Below are 26525 nucleotides of genomic sequence, written 5' to 3'. Positions count from 1 at the left end.
CCCCTGGCTCTCGCACCTGTGCCGTTCCTGAGCACTCAGGTGGGGATCTCGGAAGGAATGCACGGATCCAGCGATAGCATCTCCGTCACCATCTGCTTCCCACCGCTCAGGCCACCATGAGCGGAGATGGCGGGCGGGGCTCGCCGGTGGGGTGGAGGGGGAGGAGGCTCTCAAGGCTCGCCGGATCCGCGGGATGGAGGAGGAGGAGGAGAATGCTCGCGTGGCCAGTGGGATGGAGGAGGAGGGTAAGCAGGCTCGTCGGCCGACAAGCGGCGTGGAGGACGAGCGCAGTGGAGGTGGGACGGCGCGGAGGGGCGTGTGAGGGCAGGGTGACGGAACACGACAGGAGGTGAGCGGAGTCGGGTGTCGAGCGAATCAGAGCCTGGCTACGATAGAAGGAGGAGATCGGTCATTTCCAGAAAGCTACCTTTTCATACAAAATAGGTTTGTTCAAACCTAGCTATCAGGCCTTACAGACTAAGGCTCCGTTTAGTTGCCAAAAAATTTTGCATAGTACCCGTTACATCGAATCTTGCGGCACATGCATGGAGTACTAAATGTAGATGAAAAAAAAACTAATTGCATAGTTAGGTGAGAAATCGCGAGACGAAACTTTTGAACCTAATTAGTCCATAATTAGACATTAATTATCAAATACAAACAAAATGCTACATTAGCCAAAACCCAAAAAAATTTGGATCTAAACGCGCCCTAAATTACATTATAGGCCTGGCTAGGGGCTAAGCCACACTCATATTGTTCACTTCGCTTAGGTTCACTGGGCGACGTTCGAGTCCACTTGGTCCTCCCTGGACCCTGCCCAGCCAGCCTCCCATCCCCATTCCCCTAGAAACAAAAAAACCTCCCATCCCCAAATCGCCCGCTCCCATTCCCAAACCCTAGCCGCCGCCGGCGACCATGCGCGGCGCCGCCACCGCCGCCACCGGATCCGGCGGTTCTAATGGACGAGCCCGTGGAAGAGTTCCTCCTCCGCCTCCCACCGGAGGACCCCGCGGTCCTCGCTCGCGCCGCCCTCGTCAGCAGGCAGTGGTACCGCGTCGTCACCGGCCCCTCCTTCTGCCGTAGATTCCGTGAGTTCCACCGCTCGACACCATTGCTGGGCTACATACTCAATCACGCCGACTCCATCCGCTTCGTTCCTATGTCATCATTTCGCCCGCCCAACACTCACCGCCGTGGTGTGCGAGCGGTCAGCTCAAGCCATGGCCGCGTCTTCCTCCATCGTTCCGCCGGGGAGAATCTGTATGCCCTTCGCTCCACCGGGAAGGATCCGGATGTCCTCCTCTCCGTGTGGGATCCCATCACAGACGAGCAGCAGGACCTGCCCGTGGTGCCAGTGCGGTCGTCCCTATGCCTCAGCATGTCTAACTGGGACGCAGTCCTCATATGCGCCAATGGCGACGGCTGCAACCATCTCCACTGCCATTTCAAGGTAGTCTTCGTGGGAAAACGTCTAGGGACGTTCTCTTGTTTCTACTCATCCGAGGCTGATAGCTGGAGTGATCCCGTCTTTGCTTCTGAGGGGATCATCGGCGCTTTTATCCCGGGGAACTGTGTCCTTATTGAGAGTACCCTCTACGGCAAGTGTGCAGCAAGCTATGATATCTTCAAGTACGACATGCTGACAAATCAAATGTGTAATATTCGCATAATACTAGGACCTGGTGTCTGACTGGACGACTGTATGCTTACTGCTACGGAGGATGGTAGGCTAGGAGTTGCCAAGGCAAGCAATTCAACACTCGTCGTCTGGGACTCTGGGTAAGGGAGCATGGAAGATGGGAAGAAAGCAGAACCATTGACCTTCAGGCACTACTCCCACTTGATGCCCTGCCGGATCCGCTACTCCCATATGAAGTCAGACCTTGGTTGACTGGCTTTGCAGAGACTGGAGCTGGCGTCATTTTCTTATGGACACGTGTTGGGTATTTCACTATCGATCTGAAGTCTGGGAGTTGCAAGAAAGTAGGGGAGGACTTAGTCTCGGCTCGCGTTGTTCCCTACGTCAGCTTCTGCACACCAGGTATGCATTTGATCACTTCCAAATTTGCCCGTTTGCACAAGTAGTTAGTTCAGCATGAAAATATGGTCAGTTGCAAATGGCTCAACAACAGTGTGTTATTTTTATTGATTATTTTTTTGCAGGGAAAAGAACAATATCTCTGTCAAAGTATGATATCTGAACCTCATGTAAACCAGATTACTCCTACCTATATGGTACCTACATAAAAGGTTTTACCTACATACATGAGCTTCTAAAGTTCAAATATTAGCCTCATGCCAATCTTTAATGATATATGTTCCTCAATCATCTCTTGTATGCTAATGTCACTTGATAACATCGTAGAAGTACAAATTGGATACATTCCTAGATTTGGACTAGTTTGAGTTCATCTTTATGATGTTGTGGATATGTGACCATTAACTGGATAATAAATCAGTGCTGTTTTGTTAGCCATCGGAGCCGACTTCACTAGTAGAGAACAGACCTTTGATCCTCGGCCAAAATGGGCTCTAGTCCCGGAATTTTTTGCCCCCGGGACTAGAAATACCTTTAGTCCCGGTTGGTGGATCCAACCGGGACTAAAGGTCCCTGCCCAACGGCTACTGCGCCAGACAGAGGTGGCAGGGACCTTTAGTCCCGGTTGGAGCCACCAACCGGGACTAAAGGTATACTTTTACTCCCGGTTGGTGGCTCCAACCGGGAGTAAAGGTATACTCCCGGGCCGTGGCTGCGCCCGGGGTTGGAAAGTTACCTTTAGTCCCGGTTGGATCTATCAACCGGGACTAAATGTTCTCCCTTTATAAATCGGCCGTCTCCTCCTTCCTCCCCGAGCCCGAGCTCAGCACATTTTGAAGCTCACTGCAGTAGTGTTCTTGCTTCCTCCCTCCCTCCATTGTTCCTCCATCCATTCTTCGATTCCTCCGTCGATTCTTCAGTTGTAAAGGTTACCAATCTCATACTCTCATTTTTTACCATTTTCTTATGCCATTTTATTCACTATATATATTTATGGTTCTTTATTGTGGTTTTTTTTCTTTTTGTAAGCAATTTGAGCTCAAAATCACTTTAAGCTTGCATATTTACATGAAAGAAGGTTAAAGTATATATAAATATAAAGTTAGAAAATAGTTAGAAAATTATAGCAAATCCTTACTAGTTGAACTTGCGGACCGTGTTCAGGTCGGCGAGGATGTTCTCTGCCGAGCGGTAACGGACGTCAAGGAGGAGCTTTGATTCTACGAGGGAGAGCGATAACGGTCGTGGAAGACCGTGTTCCCTTCCTCGTAGAATCGGAGCTCTTCCTTGACCAAGTACGGTGCCGTCCGGTGGAGAAATCCTCGCCGAGCTGATCACGTAAGCAAGGTCAACTAGTACGGATGGTTATTTATTCACATGTTCCGATATCGTCGTAGTAGTCTGTCAATCACCGTACCTAAACGTAGTATATATAAATAAAAACTTAGAAAATAGTTAGAAAATTATAGAAAATCCGTACTAGTTGAACTTGCGGACCGTGTTCAGCTCGGCAAGCATGTTCTCTGTCGAGCGGTAACGGACATCAAGGAGGAGCTTTGATTCTACGAGGGAGAGCGACAACGGTCGTGGGAGACCGTGTTCCCTTCCTCATAGAATCGGAGCTCTTCCTTGACCAAGTACGGTGCTGTCCGGTGGAGAAATGCTCGCCGAGATAATCACGTAAGCAAGGTCAACTAGTACGGATGGTTATTTATTCACACGTCCCGATATCGTCGTAGTAGTCTGTTATGTGTGTACATTCTCATTCTTCTGTTAATTTGCGGAAATATCATATGAATTACTTACCTGCCGCAGTAAAAGACGAGAACACAATGACCATTAAAAATATCATTGTTTAGAGATCTAGATAATTTTATAGTTTGTTAATTTTATTTGTTTATAAAAGAAGAAATTTATAGTGTATTAAAAAATGAGTATAGAGAGTAGATGGCAACTGCTTCCGGGTCCTCGGCCTCTCATGGGTTTCCAAAGCGACTTAGGCCGGGCCTTCCTCTCATTCCATGCGGCAAGTGTCGTGATGAGACGAAGATTGTGATGGAGTACCGAGTGAAGAAGGAGGGTCCCAACAAGGATCGTATCTTCTACAAGTGTCCGGATCGCAATGTGAGTTATTTTATCGTATTTAATGATTATGGTTAGTTTATACCTATTTTCATGATGGTTGTGATTAAAGTTCTAATTTTTTGTTTTAATTTCAGTGGGATGGCAGTGGACGATGTTCAGGCTTCTACTGGGAGGAAGAGTATGTTGAACTCGTGCAAAAATATCTTGCACAACAGGCAGATACGGCGGCTAATGAGGCAGTGATCCAGCCGAAGAAGCCCAAAGATGTTGCACAATCGGGGGATCTGTCTGTTTTAGTTGAGATTGGTCGCGAAATCCTTGTGCTCCTGAAATGTATTTTAGCTTTAGTTCTTTTAGTGGTAGTTGGGATTGTCTACATTGTAGCGATGCTTTCATAAATTTGTATCTTTTGTGGTGGCACGCATGTTGTATAAATAATTAATTATGATCTAGGTTTTAATATGATATTTATGTCATGTAATGCAGATGAGCCGTCATTGGATGTATAATGCTGATCGCCGCTCACAAGAGTTCATTGACGGCGTGCATTCTTTATTACGTGCGGCCGAGACAAACAAACGCGACGGTTTCATGTGCTGTCCATGTGCCATATGTAAGAATACGGTGGAATATCCTTGCTCAAGGACTCTTCATTCACACTTGTTCAAGTCGGGTTTCATGCCAAACTATATTTGTTGGACAAAGCACGGAGAAACCGGTGTTGTAATGGAAGAAGATGAAGAAGAACAATGGGACGACAATGATATTATTCCTGATGGTGCGTGCTTCAATGATACTGCAATGGGAGAAGCTGAAGAAGAGGTAGCCGCAGAAGATGAGCCGGCTGATGATCTTTGTCAGGTCATTCGTGATGCACAAAGAGAATGTGAAAGTGAAAAGGAGAAGATCAAGTTCGAGCGGATGCTAGAAGATCACAAGAAATTGTTGTACCCAACTTGTGATGCAGGGCAGAAAAAGTTGGGAACCACACTAGAATTGCTGCAATGGAAGGCAAAGAATGGTGTATCTGACAAGGGATTTGGAGAGTTACTAAAAATCCAAAAGAAGATGCTTCCGAAGTACAATGAATTGCCCACCACTACCTACGAAGCAAAACAAGTTGTCTGTCCTATGGGGCTAGAAATAGAGAAGATACATGCATGTCCTAATGACTGCATCCTATACCGTGGCAAAGAGTACGAGAAATTGGATGCATGCCCGGTATGCCATGCGTCGCGGTATAAGATCAGGCGAGATGACCCTGGTGATGTTGAGGGCGAACGTCCACGTAAGAAAATCCCTGCCAAGGTTATGTGGTATGCTCCTATAATACCACGCTTGAAACGTCTGTTCAGAAACAAAGAACATGCAAAATTGTTACGATGGCACAAAGAAGACCGTAAGGTAGACAATATGTTGAGACACCCTGCTGATGGGTCCCAGTGGAGAGCAATCGACAGAGAATTCCCGGAGTTTGCAAATGACGCAAGAAACTTAAGGTTTGCTTTAAGTACAGATGGTATCAATCCTTTTGGAGAGCAGAACAGTAGTCATAGCACTTGGCCTGTTACTCTAAGTATCTACAACATTCCTCCTTGGTTATGCATGAAGCGGAAGTTCATTATGATGCCTGTGCTAATCCAAGGCCCGAAGCAACCTGGCAATGACATCGATGTGTACCTGAGACCACTTATTGATGAACTTCTCATTTTGTGGAATAAAGAAGGTGTACGTGTGTGGGATGAGTACAAACAGGAACACTTTGATCTGCGAGCATTGTTGTTCGTAACAATCAATGATTGGCCTGCTCTAAGTAATCTTTCAGGACAGTCAAACAAGGGATATAATGCATGCACACACTGCTTCGGTGATATTAGAGGTGTATTCTTGAAAAAATGTCGAAAGGTCGTGTACCTTGGCCATCGTCGATTTCTTCCTGCAAATCACCCCGTAAGAAAGAAAGGTAAGCATTTTAAAGGGAAAGCAGACCACCTGACCAAGCCTCGCAACCGAACCGGTGAGGATGTACTCGATATGGTCAATGATGTGAAAGTCGTCTTTGGAAAAGGACATGGAAGCCAACCTATTCCGAAAGACGCTAACGGTCACGCACCCATGTGGAAGAAAAAGTCCATATTTTGGGACCTACCCTATTGGCAAGTCCTGGAGGTCCGTAGCTCGATCGACGTGATGCACCTGACGAAGAATCTTTGTGTGAACCTGCTAGGCTTTATGGGTGTGTATGGAAAGCCTAAGGACACATTTGAAGCACGACAGGACCTGCGTTGTTTGAGAGAAAGAGACAACCTGTATCCAGAGAAGACAGATGATGGACGCCATTACTTACGTCCTGCTAGCTACACTCTAAGCAAAGAGGAGAAGGAAATCATGTTTGAATGCTTAAACAACATCAAGGTACCATCTGGATTCTCCTCGAATATAAAGGGTATTATAAATGTGCCAGAGAAGAAATTCTGTAACTTAAAGTCCCATGACTGTCACGTTCTCATGACGCAATTACTTCCAGTTGCATTAAGAGGAATTCTACCTCCAAATGTACGTCTAGCCACCGTAAAGCTATGTGCATTCCTCAATGCAATTTCTCAGAAGGCAATTGATCCAACTGATCTAGCTAAACTACAGAATGATGTGGTTCAATGTCTCGTCAGCTTTGAGTTAGTGTTCCCTCCTTCCTTCTTTGATATTATGACACACCTCCTAGTTCACCTAGTCAAAGAGATTTTCACTCTCGGTCCTGTGTTCCTACACAACATGTTCCCCTTAGAGAGATTCATGGGAGTCCTGAAGAAATATGTTCACAACCGTGCTCGCCCAGAAGGAAGCATCGCCAAGGGCTATGGAACAGAAGAGGTCATTGAGTTCTGTGTTGACTTTATTCCCGACCTTGACTCGATTGGTGTTCCTGAATCGAGACATGAGGGAAGACTAAGCGGAAAGGGGACACTAGGGAGGAAAACATATATTGGTACGGATGATGATTATTTCAATAAAGCGCACTACACAGTTCTACAGAACTCCTCTTTGGTAGATCCGTATATTGAGACACACAAGGATCTCTTACGATCCGAGTTTCCAGGGAAGACTGAAGCTTGGATTACGCATAAGCACATGGAAACTTTCGGCGGTTGGTTGCGAAAAAAATGTCAAGGTGATGAGAGCATCCATGAGCAACTGTATTTATTGGCTATGCAACCATCATGGCATATCGTCACATACAAAGGGTACGAGATAAATGGGAACATATTCTATACAGTAGCCCAAGATAAAAGGAGTACCAACCAAAACAGTGGTGTCCGCATAGATGCCACAGACCCGAATGGGAATAAGCAGACATATTATGGACGCATAGATGAAATATGGGAACTAGAATATGCACCTACTTTGAAGATCCCATTGTTCAAGTGCCAATGGGTCAAGGTGACCGGAGGCGGGGTAACAGTAGACAACGAGTATGGAATGACAACAGTAGACCTTAGTAATATTGGGTACAAAGACGAACCATTCGTCCTTGCCAAGGATGTGAATCAGGTGTTCTATGTCAATGATATGTCTACCAAACCAAAAAGAGGGAAAAACGATAATGACTCAACCAAAGAGCCAAAGCGCCACATAGTTCTTTCAGGGAAAAGAGTCATCGTGGGAATTGAGGACAAGTCGGACATGTCAGAAGAATATGAAAAGGATGACCGAATTCCGCCCTTCAAAGTGAACAAAGACCCTAGCATCTTGATAAATGATGAGGACACTCCATGGTTACGAAGCGATCATAACCAAGGGACATACGTAAAGAAGAAGTTCACTGCTGTGCCCACTTGATGATATAGTGATTTAATATAGTGTGTGTTTGAGATATTATGTAATAATTGTGAATTCAGATGTTTATTATGTCATGTTTCAAATTAAATCAATATTTGATTTGGTGGGATTTCTCTCTCAAAAAGGTAAATTAGGATACTGAGTGATGAAAAATTAAAATATTAACGTTAAAATGATGTGAAAACAAATTTCCTGTCCAAAACCAATAATTTTAATAATTTTAATTAAATACTACATTTTTGCATTAACAAAATAATAAATATTAGTTACATTATGTTTTATAATTCTAACAAAAAATAAAAAAAGTTAGGTTATCGATTTTTCCTATGTGCAATAAACAAAAATAAAATTCATATTTTTAACAAAATAATTTTATGCCTTTTATTTAATTTACTATGTATTTAATAAAAACTATTGCATTTCTATTGTATTTAACAAGACTATTGCTTAAAACAGGCGGGAAACGAAACTGCAGGCCACCTTTACTCCCGGGTGGGAAGCCCACCCGGGAGTAAAGGTGGGCTGCAGTTTCGTGGCCCGCCAAAAAAAAGCCTTTACTCCCGGTTGGTAACACGCACCGGGAGTAAAGGAACCTTTACTCCCGGTTGGTAATACGCACACCGGGAGTAAAGGTATACCTTTACTCCCGGTTGGTAACACGCACCGGGAGTAAAGGGTTTTTACTCCCGGTTGGTGGCTGGCACCGGGAGTAATTCTCCTCTGCTATATAACCTCCAGCGCCTGGCAGATCGATCCGCTCGTCTTCTTCCTCGTCGAACACCGCCGCCCTCTTCTTCCTCGCGCCGCGTCCGTTCGCCTTCCGTGACACCGGCGCCGCCGTCTTCTTCCTCGTGCGGCCTCCACCGCGCTTGCCCGTGCCCCTCCTCCGCGCTTGCCCGTGCCCCTCCTCCGCGCCCGAGGCCCTCCACCGCGCGTTGCCCCACCGCGCCGGCCCGAGGCCCTCCAGTACGTACACTGCCGAGCTTCGAGGTGATATATTCGTCGATCTCTTTGTACATTCGTCCGAGCCCTCCACTGCCGAGTTATAGATCACGTCGAAAACTACAACTTTGGTGTAAGCCATGTCAACGGTCGAGGTCGATTGAAAATTCCAAATTTTGAATCACAAAATCTAGAAACTAAAAATGAATATTTGGAACTCTAAATGATTTTAAATAAAAACATATCTTAAGGCAAGTTTTGAATATTTGGAACTCTAAATGACAAGTATAATTAAGGATCACCAATGAAATTACTTTAGAAATTAATTAGATCGATGTAAATCCATGGCTTGTATAATAAACACGCTATATATATTATTTGGAAACAACGCTACGAACCATCCGCTAATGATCTAGCCCATCAACCGCCATATATTCATCACTATATGATATGCCATTATTTCAAGATGCAGTTTCAATAGAAGAATTTTTTCTATCTTCATAGATCAATGTTTGTTAACGAAATTTTATCCAAATATATTCATGTAGGGTCTTTTTTTTGAAGGATTTGTTGTAGGATATATAATGGTCAAATAGGAACTCAATTTTGATACCCAGTTTGTAAACTAAGCGTTTTTTAGTTTATCAAAAATATCACATGTTTCTTCATTTGTGAACTTTGAATATACAGATATAATATATTAATGTTGCTAAAGTAATATGAGCATTACATATTTTTTTCCGGGAAGACTATCTTCAAACTTTATATCATAGCATCAAAGATCGCCTGTAGAAGAAGAAAATAAATTCTTATCATTTCGGAAATAGTAATGATTATATGAGCAATAAGACACATATACTTACATTTCATAATGACTTATACTTATATTATTAACATAGAATTTTCTCATATGATGAATGACTACATGGTTGATCACATGGTACATAGGATCACAACATCACGCACCGACACCGCCCCGGCCCGCCTCACGTCGTCGTCGTCGTCAGCACGCCGGCCCGCCTCACGTCATCGTCGTCAGCACACCGGCCACCGCGCCGACACGTATATATACGTCATTTGTATTCATATGCATTTCGTCCATGCGTTTCTATGTATACGGCGGAGCACCGCCGCCCTCGTTCACCCATGTGTACAGACATATATACGGCGGAGTGGAGCACCGCCACTCTTGTCACACCGCCCTTTCTCGTGCCCTAATTCGTCCTAGTACCGACGTAGTTCGTCCTAGTGTGGCGAATTGCGTCCGTGATCGAGGGGCAAGATTTAATAATGCATATTGTTTGTAGATTTTACGCATGTAATAAGCAAAGATTTGACGTACTATATATTGGTTTTGTTTTTTGAAGCTAGATGGCCGACCCGAGAAATATGGATGAGGAGGAGTTGATGATGAATTTGATCAACACTGGCACTCAAGTTGCCGGCGATGATGGTGCTAAAAATAACGTGCAAGAGGATGTAGATGATGGGAGTCAGTACTTAGCTCTTGAACAAAATGAGCAACAACATATTGGCCAAGTATATATTTTTTATTATTAGCTATATATATATATTATCATATGTCTTATGTGTGCTCATGACATTAAAAATAATGTTTATGTTTTGTAGCCCTCTGGATCGACATCAACAACTACAACGAAGAGTAAAAATGTTCGAGGTCCCAAAAAGCCATTGGAGGGTCGCTTCATCATCTCGGAGTTCAATGTGGATACAGGAGAACCGGGGGGGCCGAATAAAATGAAATTTGTGCACCACTGTGGTTACCTTGTACGGGACCGGCTCCCGATTAGTACCCGTGAATGGAAGAAGAAGACCAATGCTCCTCATATCAGTTTTGTCTCCGATCGTGACAAGGCGTTAATTTGGAATGATGTCTTGGTACATTTCACGCTCCAAACAGATGATTATGATGATATAATAGATGGTGATGAATTGAAGGAGCGAGTTAGGGATTGGGCAATGAAGAAGATGGCCACCCAGTTTCAGACTTGGAAGAAACACCTATACACGACGTATGTCAAGAAGAACATAGCACCAGATTTTACTGTCCCAGGCCCGATCTCAAAGCAGAGGCCCTATTGGGATGAGTTTGTACAGTACAAGACTTCGGAAGAGGGTGTGAGTCGGGTGATAAAGAACCAACGTAATGCCCAACAGAAGACATACCACCATACCTTGGGATCAGGTGGCTACCCGACTGCCATTAAGAAGTGGAACAAAATGGAAGCAGACCTTCTTGCCAAGGGTATCAGACCAGAATCACTCGAGTGGGGAGAACGTGCAAAGAATTGGTTTTTCGCTCATGGGGGAACACTAGACCAGGAGACAGGGAAGTGCGTTTATGGCGCAAGATTGCAAGAAGCAGCAGAAAGATTGTTTTATGCTCAGAGAGCTACTGCTAGTGGTGCGTTCAGGCCCAACAGAGAGAAGGATGAGCTGACATACGCCATCGGGACTATTGAACATGGTGGCCGAACTAGAGGCAAAGGAAGTGTCTCGTGGGAGCATGGATTCCCTCAGGACAGACCTTCCTACAGAAGTCGCCAGAGAAAGAAGGAAGAAGAGGCACACCGGCTCCAGAGGTTGGAGGAAGCGGTGCGTGAAGCACAGGAGCGGGAAAAAAACCTTGAAGCGAGAATGCAGGAGGAAATCAAAAGGCAAGTGCAAATAGCAGTGAGTGCAAGCAAGCAGGCATCAGAGCCAGGAATCAACATTAGCCAATCTGTTCAGTTGAAAAGCAGCTGCGCTTCCACGGAGATACCAAATCAAGGGGACACAGGACTGCGCTTCCCTGTGGATGACGTCACTGAACCTTGTACAACGTGTGAGCTACACATTCCGAAGGAGAATTCCACAATCAAGGTGGTTATCGGTCTTGTTAATCCTATCGACCGAACCAAGACACCAAGGATTCATGGGAATATAATCCAAGAAGGATATGCCACCATCTCGGTAGATAAAGCTGAAAAGGTTTTAGTGATTTGCCTCTTGACATTCCTGGAGGTGATGGCGAGAAGACTCTAGGAGAAGCGGAGAAGACATTCATTCTATGGCGCAAGCGCTACATCATCATTCCAGGGATGTCGGCTCCACCTCCTCCTAAACTACCTCACCATAGGTACGTGCGGATGAAAACACTACATCATTAATTTGATTGGCTTAAATAATTAACAATCTGCTCATAATAATATGTCATTCCTTTTTTTGTAGCAGATCCTCCCCCAACCTAAATCCAATTGTTCAATCGCCAGATCATCATAGTGCTCTGTACGATGACATTGTGTTGGAAGACGAGGCTGCATCCACACCCTCTCCAAGGAGGTCTCCAACGCCGCAGCCGCCACCTCCAAGGAGGTCTCCAACGCCGCTGCCAACACCTCCAAGGAGGTCTCCAACGCCTCCCCCGCCCCCGCCTACCAAGAAGCCTAGCAAGAGGCCAGCCCCTCAAACGAAGAACCAGTCCCCGCCTGCAAAGAAAGCCACCGTGAAACCAAGGGCTATTCCCAAAATAATATCTGAAGAGAAGGAAGAAGGAACTGATGCATATAAAAAAGACATGTCTAGATTCTATGACAAACTTAAAATGAATCAAGAAGCAAGGAGAAACCCAGAGAAACCATACTTCTTCGTAGCTCCGGATATTTTAAGAAAAAAGGTGACTTCTTACCAGCATCAACAGCGGGAATCTCGTAAGCCGTCCAAATCAACGTTATCAGACTATGACCGCACTCTCACCAAGTCAATTGAGGCGGCACAGAAAAAGAAGCGGGCAGGGAAAGGAGTTGCCCAACTCGGACAACAAGCGCACCAATCAATCCCCCCGCTAGTTGTTGGTAATGAATATGGTTCGAATTTAGGATTAATGCATCAGGCAAACATACCTCCGGATGTCGATTTGGATCACCTTGGTGAATTTCTTGATGAGACTGGTCTCGACCTTTACCAGATGTTTGGTGATGGAAACATTGAGAGTGCGGCGGAGGTTGATATTTGGAAGAAAAAATTTGTACTAGGCCAGAGTCTATACAACCCTCAAGCCTTATCTGATCTGGGGACGCAAATGTACCTGCTAAACAAGTGGTATATGCAAGCGTCTACCAGTGGAGACTTCTGCGTTGGTGTCAGAATTAGAGACGAACATTGGTTCCGTGGCGATGATGTTATGTATGTTGACTTTGCAGAATTTCATCAACTATGCCACCTGACCTCTCTGGACAAAGTTATCATTAGCTGCTATTGCCTGTAAGTAATAATTCTTTCGATCTATTATTAAACTCATCATATGTGTGTATATGCATATAAATTATCCTAACAAGTACTATATATATGCAGATTTACAATGACAGAGCTCAGAAAGGAAGGCTGCAATGAAATTGGTTTTGTTGATCCCCATATAGTATTCAAAGACCCAATTACTCCAATGACTAATTGGAAGTCTGAGTCAGAGAGTAACCTCATGAACTTCTTAGTGAACCAACGCCACAAGAAGGATATACTCTTTCCCTATAACTTCAAGTGAGTGTTAATCATGTCGATCATAGCCTTAATGGCTCATATGTTGATTCTAGTTAATTAATGAGTGTTATGCGTTATATCCTATAAACACATGCAGCAATCACTGGATATTGATGGACATCGATCTGGTGAAAAGTCACTTGATAATCTATGACTCGATGAGAAAACCACAACAAGACTACCAAGATATGATAGATATTATCCAGAGGTAATTTCGGGATCTCTAGCAACTATATATACACACAAACATGATGATTAACTATATCTGATGACGTGGCAAATTTTTTATTGGACAGTATTTGGAAAACCTTTATTGAGAAGCAACACATGGAAAAATGCAAAGCGCCACTGAATGTAATCCCATTGAAAGTAAGTCCCCTGAATCGCATCATCTTTATTAATTAAACATATAGCTTTCACCGGATCACCAGATTGGATGACAAATCTTTTTCTCGTAAAGTGGTGTCTGAGGCAGGAACAGGGGAACAATTACTGTGGTTACTATGTTTGCAAGTTTATCAAGGTGCTCTCCCAAAGAACTCCTACAGAGAGACTCAAAGTACGTTAAAAATACACTATATATTCATTTAATTATTATTATTGATTGTGTTACTATGTCTTTATATATATATATATGTACATATATTAATTTATTTTCCTTTAATTCAAACCTGTAGACTCGATGGTTGGAGGAAAAGGTCATACGGCAAGACCAAATCAAAGCAATTCAAGAGTCTATAGCCGGATTTTTAATGAGCAGGTCATCGATTCCAAGGGCGAGTTCTACTTCGACCCAACACTGCCATTGAAGCCAAGCTAGAGGATGAGAAGAAACTTGTTATGTCACAACAACTATAATGCAATCTTTTGTAATATATGCACATGAAATAATATAATGTAAAATACACATATGCATGCATGCATGTAAATATATATATGATGCATGCATGCATATATATATATATATATATATATATATATATATATATTTCTATGCTTGAATTGTGTGATTTAATACGTTCATTGTGCTTGAACCGAAACATACTATATGCGCGTATAAATGTATAATTAGCAGCGTACAATACGACTTCGAAAACCTATTTTGAAAAGAAAACAAAAAAATGAAAAGAAAAGAAAAAAGAAAAAAACCTTTAGTCCCGGTTCGTATTACCAACCGGGACTAAAGGTGCCGGCCATCGTGGCATGTCAGGAGGCACCTTTAGTCCCGGTTGGTGTTACCCACCGGGACTAAAGGTCCTCCTTTAGTCCCGGTTCCTGACCCGGGACTAAAGGACCCCCCTTTAGTCCCGGATGCTTGCTCCCGGGTGGGGAACCGGGACTAGAGGGGGTTCCCCACCGGGAGTAAAGCTCGGTTCTCTACCAGTGCTTGATGGCTCCTGTGTGATTTCTGTAGACCGAATGTTCATTGTTCCCATCAATTACTCATATTTTGTATTTGTGTTTCTTATGCAGCACCGGGAGCAGTCTCCACAGATGATAGACCAGAAACTGGTGTTGCCATTTCTACATATGAGGTGTCAGTAGCTGATATTGCGGTCTCTACAGACGAGGGACCTGGAGCTGGTGTTGCGGTCTCTGCAAATGAGGGGCCAGGAGCTGCTGGCATGTGTCAAATGCCTAAGAAGCTCAAATTACAAGTGCAAGGGCCTCTAAATCAAGAGGGAAATTAATACAACAGAATCATGGTTTTCAGTGTGGTATCTCTTAGACTATCTCCAACAACATCACCCAAAATACAAAACTCATTTCATGTTTGGGTAGCGCTACAGGCAAAGGGTTTAATACCCATTTTTGGCCTTCTCCAGCAACAGGACCTAAAAGAAAACCCTTTCTGCAAATGAGTCTCAAGAAGAGATGATACTCATATTTGGGTTGTACCTCTGCTATAACAAAAAATGGGTCTTGCATATAGGTATTCTGTTGGAGGCTGATACAGTACCATCCACGATCAATTTTGGGTTTGGGTCTCCATATGGGTCATCCATTGGAGATAGTCTTACTTGATTTTGCTGCTGTGCTGCGCTCCTAAATGTATTCTAGACCACCGGTACCATTAATAATTAGTAGTACTATTTATCTCTAAAGTCAGTAGCTTGCTACTTAGTTTGATGCTGTATTGGGCTCTTCCACAAGATGGTAGCTGAATCAGGATTGTACTCACTTTGTGCTTGGGAATTTGAGTTTGCAATCTAATTATCAGAACAATATTGACTTATGTATGAAAGTATGATGTGGAATTTAATACTGTGTATGATTGTGGCAAATTTTCCTCTTCTACTTTCACCATGTGATTGATTCGTTTAATATTCCTTGCAAATAGGCAGTAGGTTGCAAAATAGTAAGAACTGTATTTGTATGCCATGAGAGCAGGATCGGTGAACATTGAGCATGAGCTTTTAAGGCTTTTGAGGCCTTTGACTGATGACAGCATGGAGAAAAATAAGGGCAATACATCAGTTTTAGCTGCAGCACTAAAACAACGTAAGTCTACTGATGGCCTTCAGCCAAGATAAGTGTTGATGCTCGGTTTAGTTTCATAAATGTTCCAAATTCAGAGATTGCTCTAGAATAACTTTGGGAACTTTTTGTTGCCAAGTTCACTAGATTGAGGCTATCCTTTCTAACATCAGCAGGCTTTTCCATATTACAGAGGGTATGCTCTATATCTCTTCAATGTTCTGTTTAATTAGGACGTGGCAAAGGCCAAAAGTGTCAAACTTTCATCCCTCCATTTTTCTATTTTGCGGAGGCAACTATGGTTGTGAACACATTGGGTGCCAACTGCCAACTATTGGAAAACTGGATCATTTGTGTCCAATGTGAATTCAAACAAAAGAAGCTTCTCAAAACTGTACATGCATCTCGCTAGGACTGAATATTTGGTGCCTTTTATGACGGATTTTAGGGATATTGTGACGAAATGGATCCGTCATATATCAACCAGTGTTCGCCTACACGGCCGTGTAGACCGATTACACGGCGTGTAATCGCTACTCGGTAGCCGAACGTGCAGTTTAGGCCATAAACGGTAGGTTACACGGGATCGCCGTGTAAACGGTAAAAAACGGCCGTGTAATCGGTCTACACGGCCGTGTAGGCGAACACTACTAATATTTTGAAAATAAATTATTTTTAAAATATTACCAATGTTTATGATGTGTAATAAGTACCATTAGATTAGTTGTGGAATATACTTTCATAATAAAATTATTTAAATATACAGATATTAATATTACTTTCTACATACTTAGTCAAACTTAAAAGAGTTTGACTCCTCGATAAGCGAGATGTGCACTTATTTTGGGATGGAGGGAATATTTTATTAGGCACTTAGGCTATTAGGTCTAGCACTTAGGTTCTTAATTCTATATTATTGGACTAACTGTTGTTGTGTAATTCTATATTATCTATGTTATAGGAATATCTACACAGGTTATTACAGTTATTTTTACAAATAAAGTAAAAACGAGTAATCCGTGTAAAACCGTGTACACGCCGTGTACACGGTCTAAACGCTACACGAGACCTCGTCGACTGTCTACCGTTTACCGTTTAGGAAAACATTGATATCAACAGAATTCTTGTAGTGAATTTAAACAAACGAAGAAGCTTGTTTTTGGTTCACCAACATTGGTAATGAACATGTAATAACTACCCTGAAACGAACTTGTACATCAGCTGAATTAGTAGAGGGACATTAAGTTATATATGGGGGCATGCATTGTGATCGAATCTTGACTAGAGGTATATGCCTGTGACAATTTGCAAATGTTTTCAACATATACGCTATGTCCAGCCAAGAATTCATACACTTGCTCTAACGAGCTGGCCTGCCTAAAGGCCCAGAAATACTAGATGGCCAAGCCCACAACCAGTAGCAATTGTTAGAAGAAAGTTCAATCCTTGCCCATGCAATATTATATTACTCTCTCCGTCAAAAAAATATAATTTAGCATAGTAGTATCTTAAGTTCGATCAATTATAAATAAAAAAAGTATCACTATTTATGATATCAATTAAATATTATTAGGTTAAGTATGAAATATATTTTTATAATAAATTATTTTAAAGCCATAAATGTAAATAATATTCACTAAAAATTGGTGGCACGTAACACGTAGTTGTGTTTTTTTATGGACGGAGAAAGTATTAATACACCTCTCAAAGGTCAAAGCAAGCCATCTGACCTGCATGGACGAGAGCTCATTGCCGGCCCATCCGCGCCTCTCATTCCGTTTTTTTGTTTTTGTATTTTCTGTAGTGCATTAAAAAAATACAAATATTGCCTCCAATCATCTACTACTCAGTGGGTGATCGGAAATTATCGCCCACCCAGTTGGCAATTTATGGATGTGGTCGACCTGCTGCCCTTTTGAGTGGATGAGGTTTAGAAGCAGCCCGATGAAAGGATTGCAAGTTGGATCTCTCACATTTGGTGGAGATATTTACCTAAAAATAATGCATCTTCCTTCTATGGCCCATTTTTTTCGAACTTACCTGTAACGTCCGAAAACGAAATTCTCTTGTATGGCCTTCGGTCCGTTTCTAGTACTTAACGTTGTTAAGTCAAGGGTAATGCCCATTTTACCCCTGGCGAAAAAATAAAGTGCAGTGTTTAGTTTGTCTTTTTTAAATTTGGACTAACATTATGGGAGGGGCCAATTGGTGCCACGCAATATTTACTCCAAATCTAGAAAAACAGAAACTAAACTTTGTACTTTATTTTTTTGCCAAGGTAAAATTCTCATTTTACCCTTGACTTAACACCGTTAAGTGCTAGAAACGGACGGAAGGTCATACATGTAAGAGAATTTCATTTTTGGCTTTACAGGTAATTTCGAAAAAAAAATAGGCCACGGAAGAAAGACGCATTATTTTGAGGGTCATACAGGTAAATATTTCTATTTGGTGACCTATATGCTATCTCTCATTCAAAGGTTTTTTATATTTCTTCTTGACCAATGGGCAATGAATTATTTGCATGGCTGTCGACAGAATATCGTCGGTAGTCCTCCGGGAGGTATCCCACGAAGGTAGGTGCGCGTAATCAAGAACAAAAAGGCAGCAGAGACATAAGAGTTAGACAGGTTCGGACCGTCTGCATGACATAATACCCTACTCCTATGGTCTGTTGGTTTGTATTGGCTATCGTATGATATTGCGTGTGTTTTGAGGAGGTCCCCTACCCGCCTTATATAGCCGTGGGGTAGGGTTACAAGTCGGTTAGATCTAAAAGATAACCGGTAAGTAATAATAGATTACAGGAATCACAGGATCGAGCATATCCTAACAGATCTCGTAGCATCTTCAGGATATCGCCCTTGATGTCTTGCGGTATGCACCGAGCAGTACCGTGCACCATAAGTCTTCGTCTTGTGGGCAGGACCAACCCTGGCGGCGCAGCCCATGTAGTCTGCCATGGGTATTCGGGGTCGTACCCCCCACAGCTAGTCCCCGAGCGCCTTGTATCCGCTGTGCAACACCGTTTTGAGCTTATCCGAGCAAGTGTAAACAAAGCCGAGCAGTCAGACTCATAGTCTGACCACCCTAATGAGTTGTCGAGCAGTTGTAGACCGTAACCGACCAGCTTAACTGTCCGGCCGAGCCCGGGCTTACCCAAGTAAGGCTTGCTAGAAGGATGTAAGGAGCTCAAATTCAAAATCGAAAATTTCCTCGCTGTGAACCAAGTGTGCTCACTTAGAGTCCGACCACGAGAAAGGGAGATAATCTTCTTCAACTTCAGGAGGCACGGAGTCTTCCAATGAACAGATGAAAGGAAACACACTCACCGCAAGGTGAAGTGTGCCCACTTAGTCCCCGAGCCTGACAGTATGTGACGTGGTCACGTAGTACCAGGGTCCGGAAAGTAGAAGAAAGATAGAAGACCAGCCGAACAGGCAACCAGTCCACAGGCTGAGCCCTGAAATGAAAAGCGCACATTCACCGCAAGGTGAAGTGTGCCCACTTAGTCCCCGAGCCTGATAGTAGGTGACGTGGTCATGTGGTGCTAGGGTTAGAAACAACAGTAACCAGAAAAAAAAGTCCCCAGTATGGTGAGAAACTGAATCATAATGATGACGTAGTCCTCGAGCCTGCTGGAAGATTTTGAAGATATCTTGTAGCATGGTCAAAGAATTTTTAATGAAAGCTTGCCAACGTCATCTGCCATGTACTTCACAAGACCCCGGACGTGCTGCCCAAGATTAGCACCCTGATCTGAACAGCATGGAGCAACTTGGTAGCACACCGATGAGACATAGCAAGATCCGACCACCAAGGAAGTCCCCAGCTTAGCTGACGACGCTTGCACGAAGAATCCAAACCCCGAGGAGTCCCCAGCGTACCTGGCGAGCCCCCAATATAGCTGACGATAAAGCCCATACGATGAGCAGTCCAACCAACTGGTCGGCGGCGAAGTGAACACCGAGCAGGAGTGAGTGCCGAGCAGTCCGACCAGTTGGTTGGCGGTGAAGTCCGCCCGATAGGTGGTCCGACCACCCGGACGATGATCATCTTGTCCAGTCTCTGAGCGTAAGCTCGTTGACCGAACCACGCCCCTGTGAAACAAATGTGTAGAATGGGTAGTACATGATGTAAAAATAAAATATATGAACTCAGGAGAAGAATCAGCAATGATGATGAAATAGCGTATGCAGCTAGGCGATCAGTTGGTGTGAAGACTTAGTGTTATTCTGAAGATGTGCTTATATTTAATATAAACCGCCCGACCAGTTAGTGTGTAGCTGAGTCTCCAGTCCTAGCTAGCCTGTTAACCATAACGCGGATCGCGGAGCCCGTGTGCGTGTAGGAAGAGCAGGGCGTCGCTAAGGAGGTGCTGCCGACCACCCCAAACGCAGAGGGTAGGCGCTCGTGCACGTGTAGGGAGAAGCTGGAGACAGGGCCGTCTCTGGGAACATCCGAGCATCAACATGACTGTTCGGGGATTTGCCTTAGACTTAGCTGTATGTCATCTTTAAGATGGTATACATGAAAGAAAATTATTTGGTGAATAAATATGGAGAAAACGGCTCGAAGAAATATCATGGAGATATATGAAGGTTGGGGAATATTTAGAAAAATATTAAAGAGTGACTTAGCTTTAGACAGAACATCTAGTCGGAGGCGTCTGTCGTTATCTGGTCGGCGTGTACGAAATTGTCCAGCCCTCGAGCTTTCCGAACTATCATCATGACGACGGTTGTGATCATCATAGTGCCGTTCTTCGTGTCGGTCATCATTGCGACGCGGTACGGCTCGCTTGATGGCTCGCTTCAAACGTAGTCGAAGTTGGCAAGAAGAAATCAGGGTCAGGGTCAGCGCCAGCGTACTCGAACTCAGCGTTGCACGGCTGCTGCACATACGATCCGGTGCGTATGTGTACGCAAGTAGCTTTTGATTGTTAGCTTGCTTGCGTCATCGCACGTGCCTTGATGCACTCCTTGGCGTCATCGGCTTGGTGACGCGGTGCCTTGATCCACCTTGAGCCGAGCTTGCAGGACAATCGCTGCGTGCAGTCGATGAGATCCATGGCGCAAGCGTGAGACGACGCGGAACGACTATGAACGCAGTTAAATTCCTGTCAAAATAATCATGCGCACATATGGAGATATCTGGTTGCATACATATATCACAAGATTGATTGAAGATTTAAAGATTGACTTAGCTTTGTTCGGTTGCGCGTGGCGGCGTGGGCGTGCATAGTGGCTGCATGCATGACGCATCCGTCCGTACATGCAGCATTCACCAATATCTTGATTACTTAATTAACCTGCATGGCTTCGTAGATCGCACATGGCCTTGCTTGCTTGTTCTCGATGTTGATGGAGGCGTCCGGCTCAAGTGCGTCGAGGATGTTAAAGGGCCGCCACCATCGTTGGCTTGAGCACCACAGATCATCGCATACGCAGATCCATGACGCAGGGCGATGATGAGATTTAGATGTAGATGCTTGAAAGGTTGAAGACGGTCGAAGAGAGGTGAATTGAGCTAATTCTAAATTTCTTTGCAATAATAAAATTCTACGGTTAGCCCAATTAACTCATTATGCCTAGAAAGTGTTTTTATTGATCTATCACATAAAAGTTTAGCAACCTATGTTCCAATCCTACTCTAGCATGGTAATTTTATAAATGTAAATGACAAGAATTGAATTGCTCAAAGTAAAGAGAGAAAAAGGAACGCGGCGATATTTTGCCGAGGTATCGGAGAGTCGTCACTCCCTACTAGTCCTCGTTGGAGCACCCGCGCAAGGGTGTAGCCCCCCTTGATCCGCACAAGGATCAAGTGCTCTCTACGGGTTGATTCTTCGACACTCCGTCGCGGTGAATCACCCACAACCGCTCACAACTTGAGTTGGGTCATCCACAAACTCTACCGGATGATCACCAAGCTTCCAATCACCATCAAGCCGTCTAAGTGATGGCGATCACCAAGAGTAACAAGCACGGACTCTCACTTGACCACGACAAGCCTAATGAGAAGGGTAGATGCACACTTTGCTACTTTTGATCTCACTAATTAGGACTCTCTTTGGATTCTCAAATCTCAATCACCTCATTAGGATCTTGTTCTTCTTGGCACTCTCAAAGGTGTTTCTCAGCTATTAGAATGAGCAAAAGTACCCCCTTACACGAATGGAGAAAGTATTTATAACATTGGTTGAAAAACGAACCGTTATGTGCCTCTACGGGGTGACCGAACGCTCCGGTCATATTGACCGGACGCTCTGGTCAGTTCACCACGACCTCCAGTGTTTAAGTTGTGACCAGACGCTGGACAGCGTCCGGTCAGCACTGACCGAACACGTCCGGTCATGATTTTCCCTCTCTTGGAACCTTACTGGGGTCGATCAGATGCTGGCACCCAGCGTCCGGTCGCACCAGACGAAATCACCTTGATCAAATGAACTGACTGGACCCTGAGCCAGCGTCCGGTCACTCCGGGACCAGCGTCCGGTCAGCATTTGACCCTCTATTCACTTCCAACTCTCAATCATACGTGAATGAAGTTTGCTCCAATGGATCTAAGGGCTTTTTAGGAGCTACCTAGTGCTACTTTTAGCAAGTGTGCACCACACCTAACTCACTAGATTCACCTAGGTCAAGCTACCTGTCCATACCCCCCTTAATAGTACGGCCAAAGGAAAAACAAAGTCCTAAACTACTCTAAGTGTCTCTTCAATATCAAACGACACTTAGAACTAGTCCATCCTTAACCTTGTCGTTCATCCTTTGAAAACCGAAACGATTTCCATCGTAGGGGCATGACCACCGTGATTGCCCAATCGATGTCCATTACCATGACCTAACTTAATTGCCTCTGCAAAACACACGTTAGTCATAGTAATCACGTATTGTCATTAATCACCGAAACCCAACTAGGGGCCTAGATGCTTTCAATCTCCCCATTTTTGGTGATTGATGACAATACTACCTCGAGTATGTGAAAGAGTTGAGGTTTTTAACATGCTTGGATCATATAAGCTTTTGACAATAAGAACAAAAGAGTTAGGCAAGCTTATATGACCCAAGACAACATGATGTACTCAAAAGATATAAAATAAGCATGAGTACAATAAATAAAGCCCATTTGCATCGGAGTAAAACGCAAAAGCAAAAGCAAATGAGCATAGTACAAGTGATATGACATATAAATAATTCAAAGTAGAGAGCACACATGTCACATATCACATAAATATCACGATCACATTAATATCACAATTACGATCACACTTATGTAGTTCAATGCATAACAATAAACATGAATACATAATGTATCACACATAAAACTCCAAATGTAATAGATAAGCTAATAAGTAAACTCCCCCTAAATGAGTTGCTCCCCCTAAGGCTAACATACTCGAACCCTCTACCCCTTTGGCGTCAAACACCAAAACCTAAGGGTCGGTCGGCGGGGCTGCAGCGGACGAGTTGGGAGCTGAGGTGCGAGGAGCGAGCTGAAACTGTGTGCCATCATCATCTGACCCTGAGCTCTAAGCAGTCTGACCCTCTGTAGCTGGAAGTAATGCTGAAGCAGTCTGGGTCGGATCAGGGACTGGAGCGGCTATAGACTGTGTAGGTATGACTGTAGCAGGCGGCTTTGATGATGCAACAGAAGAAGGGACCGTCTCTGTAGTCCCGATAATAGGTGCAACTATGGAAGGACCTAGGACATGTAGATATGGCAGAGTAGGCTGCCCTGTCAACTCACTAAAGGAAGCACCAAGGCTTTTGGAAACTATAGTCTCTGGCACAAGCAGCAAGAAAGTCTGAGCCGGTATGAAGCCCATCTAAAAAGGTGTGAACTGCGGGGCTGGCACTAGCGAGGCAAACCACTGGGACACCTGCTTTGTAGGTGAAGCAAACTGTGCTGGTGGCTGTCCCAGACTCTAAAGCCCACTAGGCTATAAAGCTAGAGTCATAGAAGTGGTGGTAGGCTGGGCTATCTGGGGCGAATGCTGTGGCGATGGAGCCCCAATAGCTGTCACAACATGCTACATAAACCCAAGTAGCTGCTGCTGCATGAGAAGCTATTGCTGATGCATGGCCTACTGCTGCTGTATAGCCTGCTGCTACTGCTGGATCACCTGCTGCTGTCACTGGAACTTATCCTGTCTAGTCTGAAACTGCGCAAATGTAGCAGCTGTCTCTTGAGCCTGGCGAGTCTAATCCTGCCTCATCCGCTCAAGTATAGCAAGTAGAGCTGGGTCTGTCTGCGGTGCAGGTGGAGCTGAACTAGAGCTACCAACCTCATGGTCATGTCGTCGAGGAGGCATCTGAGGGATATCCCGGTAGTCATCATCTGAGCTCTCGCTGGGGTCGCTCTCGACCATCTCCTCCAGCTGAGCATCTAACTGCTCCTCCTCAGTAGCTGCTATGCCCCTGATAGTATCATCCTGCTGGGCTGTAGACTCTGGCACCTCTAGACGACGATGTGGCTAACTGGGTGTCCTCACTGCACTATGGCGGATCATCTGAGTCATGTTGTATGCAGGGAACTCTGTAGTAGCACCACTATACTCTGTCAACATCTCAGGTGGCCTCACAGTAACTATCCTATGGATCAGGAATGTAATCCAGTGAGCATATGGCAGCTGCCTGTGACCCCTGAACCCCTCTACAATAATATCCTCCATCTCTGATAGAAGGAGATCCCAAATGTCAAACACAGTCTGCTGCATCAGAGAGTTCAGTAGCCATAACTGTATGCGAGTCAAGCCCTCGCGATACCCCATCCTTGGAAGCAGGGTCCTCCTCATAATAGCATCCAGCACTCTAGCTATAGGAGTGAGATCACTAGGAGTCCTACTCGACCCCTCGCCAAAAGGCTATGTGAAGCAGTGGCGGACTAGATCTATAGGAGGTACCATACCGCCATAAGGGCGTCTAGGAGGCGCTGTCTGTCCATAGCAAACCTCATGTAGCCTAACGGGCTGCTCCTGAAGCCTGAGAATCTCCCTGACCCTAAAGCTCATCAGCCTGTAATCTCTGCCTCTGAAAGCAAAGTGAATGAATCTGTGCTGCGGGTCAATCCAAAGTTTAGCATAGAACTCTCAGACCCAAGGTGGAACATATAAGCATGTCCATCTGAGTAAATCAGTCAGCCCTGGCAAGTATGCTAGGTAGGGGCGAATATGCTCTCCAGCTGCTGCTACAATTGACTCAATGTTTCACACCCTCTGAAATCTGAAAACTGCTCCACTGTTAAGATATGCATTATAAAAATCTTCCTGCAGTGGTGTGTAGAAGCCCTCTGAAGCTCAGTCATCCCTCCTTGATGGGAATCATTGGTCAAAATCCACAAATCTGAGCTGCTGCACCTGCTTGGCCGTGGCGGCCCTCAAATCTAGATGAGTCACTAGCAGCGGACCCTGTGGTCTAGGAGGCGGACGAGAACCCCTCCGTTGTGTCTCTGGCCTCAGTGTGACTAGAGCACGGGTATGACCAGAGCAGCATAACTATGGCTGAGGTGTCTGCTCTGTCTCCTCGGCCTACTCTCCCTCCTGAGTCTGCTCTGCTGGCTGTGGCTGCTGCTGTGACTCCCCCTGAGGCTGACTCTCATCAATAGCAACACGCCGTCCTCCAACCATGAGAGTCCTAGCTGGACCACCATAACAGTGCTCAACCTACTCAAGTGCAGCCCTCTGTACTGGTGAAAGCTGATCTGTGATCTAGACTCCACCCCTAGCACCTCCTGACTCTACATGCTCTGCGGCTGCTGCAACTGTGGCTGCTCTAGCTATATCTACATCTGGATACTTTTGCTTCTTTGTTGCCAGCTTCTTTGTCACCTTGCCTTTTGTATCTATAGGCTAGCGAGGTGGGGGCCTCGGATCCTCATCACCGGGACCTCCTCCAACATTCTTGACACGAGCCATCTGATGGAGCTGAAAAGAATAGCTGTCGCTGACAAAGATCAACTGCCAACTGTCACTTTCGAGGCTTGGCCTCGATCCGTACTCGTGAGCTTGGCCCCGAGTTGACTGACAACTGCCAATGTGACCTTAGAAACACCGACTCACTACAGGTTATAATGGATTGGATATATGAATAATTACAATATATCTAGAGATACGAAACCCTAAGAAAGCAAGCAATAGATACAAAATTGGAATTGAGGGCTTGCTACTTGACGAACCGGCGATCCAAAAAGCAAAGGAACGACACGTGGGGAACCACCTGGAATCCTAGGGTTAGGGTGCGTTGGTCGGCGTGGATCGGCCATGGAGATCCAATGTGGGCACTGGAGATGCTCATGAAGGCAGCAGGGACTCCGGCGGGGCTCTAGTGGCAGCGCTGGCGATGCTGGAGGCGCTAGGGCACGAGCTCGGCTGCGACTGGCGCGGTGGCGGTGCTGGAGCAGTGCACGGTGGCACGGGATTGCTGCGAGCGGTGCTGCTGCGGTGCAGACAAGGCGTCGTGGAGCGCGGCGGCGGTGCTCGGAGCAGCTATGCAGGAGCGGCGCTAGATGCGGCGGCATGGAGCAATGCGGTGCAGCGGCTCGACTCAAGAACGGCAATGACGATGCGGGGTGGGGCCTTAGGTCAAACGGCGCGGCGTTAATG

At 44.9% G+C, this 26525-nt stretch overlaps 1 protein-coding gene across 2 annotated transcripts; it reads left to right on the top strand.

Moving 5' to 3' along the window:
- Positions 1 to 856: 856 nt before the first annotated feature.
- On the top strand, positions 857 to 15704 carry LOC136505024 (uncharacterized). Of its 2 annotated transcripts, XM_066500096.1 has the most exons (3): positions 857 to 2044; positions 2167 to 2253; positions 14915 to 15704. In XM_066500096.1, exon 1 carries the CDS (start codon positions 962 to 964, stop codon positions 1691 to 1693), a length of 732 nt encoding a protein of 243 aa, XP_066356193.1. In that variant the 5' UTR covers positions 857 to 961; the 3' UTR covers positions 1694 to 2044; positions 2167 to 2253; positions 14915 to 15704. The 2 variants fall into 2 exon arrangements, with proteins under 2 accessions (XP_066356193.1, XP_066356194.1); XM_066500097.1 differs by lacking the exon at positions 2167 to 2253.
- The last annotated feature ends 10821 nt before the right edge of the window (positions 15705 to 26525 follow it).

The sequence above is a fragment of the Miscanthus floridulus genome, chromosome 14 (assembly GCF_019320115.1).
Source record: "Miscanthus floridulus cultivar M001 chromosome 14, ASM1932011v1, whole genome shotgun sequence".
NCBI classification, from domain to species: domain Eukaryota; kingdom Viridiplantae; phylum Streptophyta; class Magnoliopsida; order Poales; family Poaceae; genus Miscanthus; species Miscanthus floridulus.
This window is presented reverse-complemented; position numbering and strand designations above follow the sequence as displayed.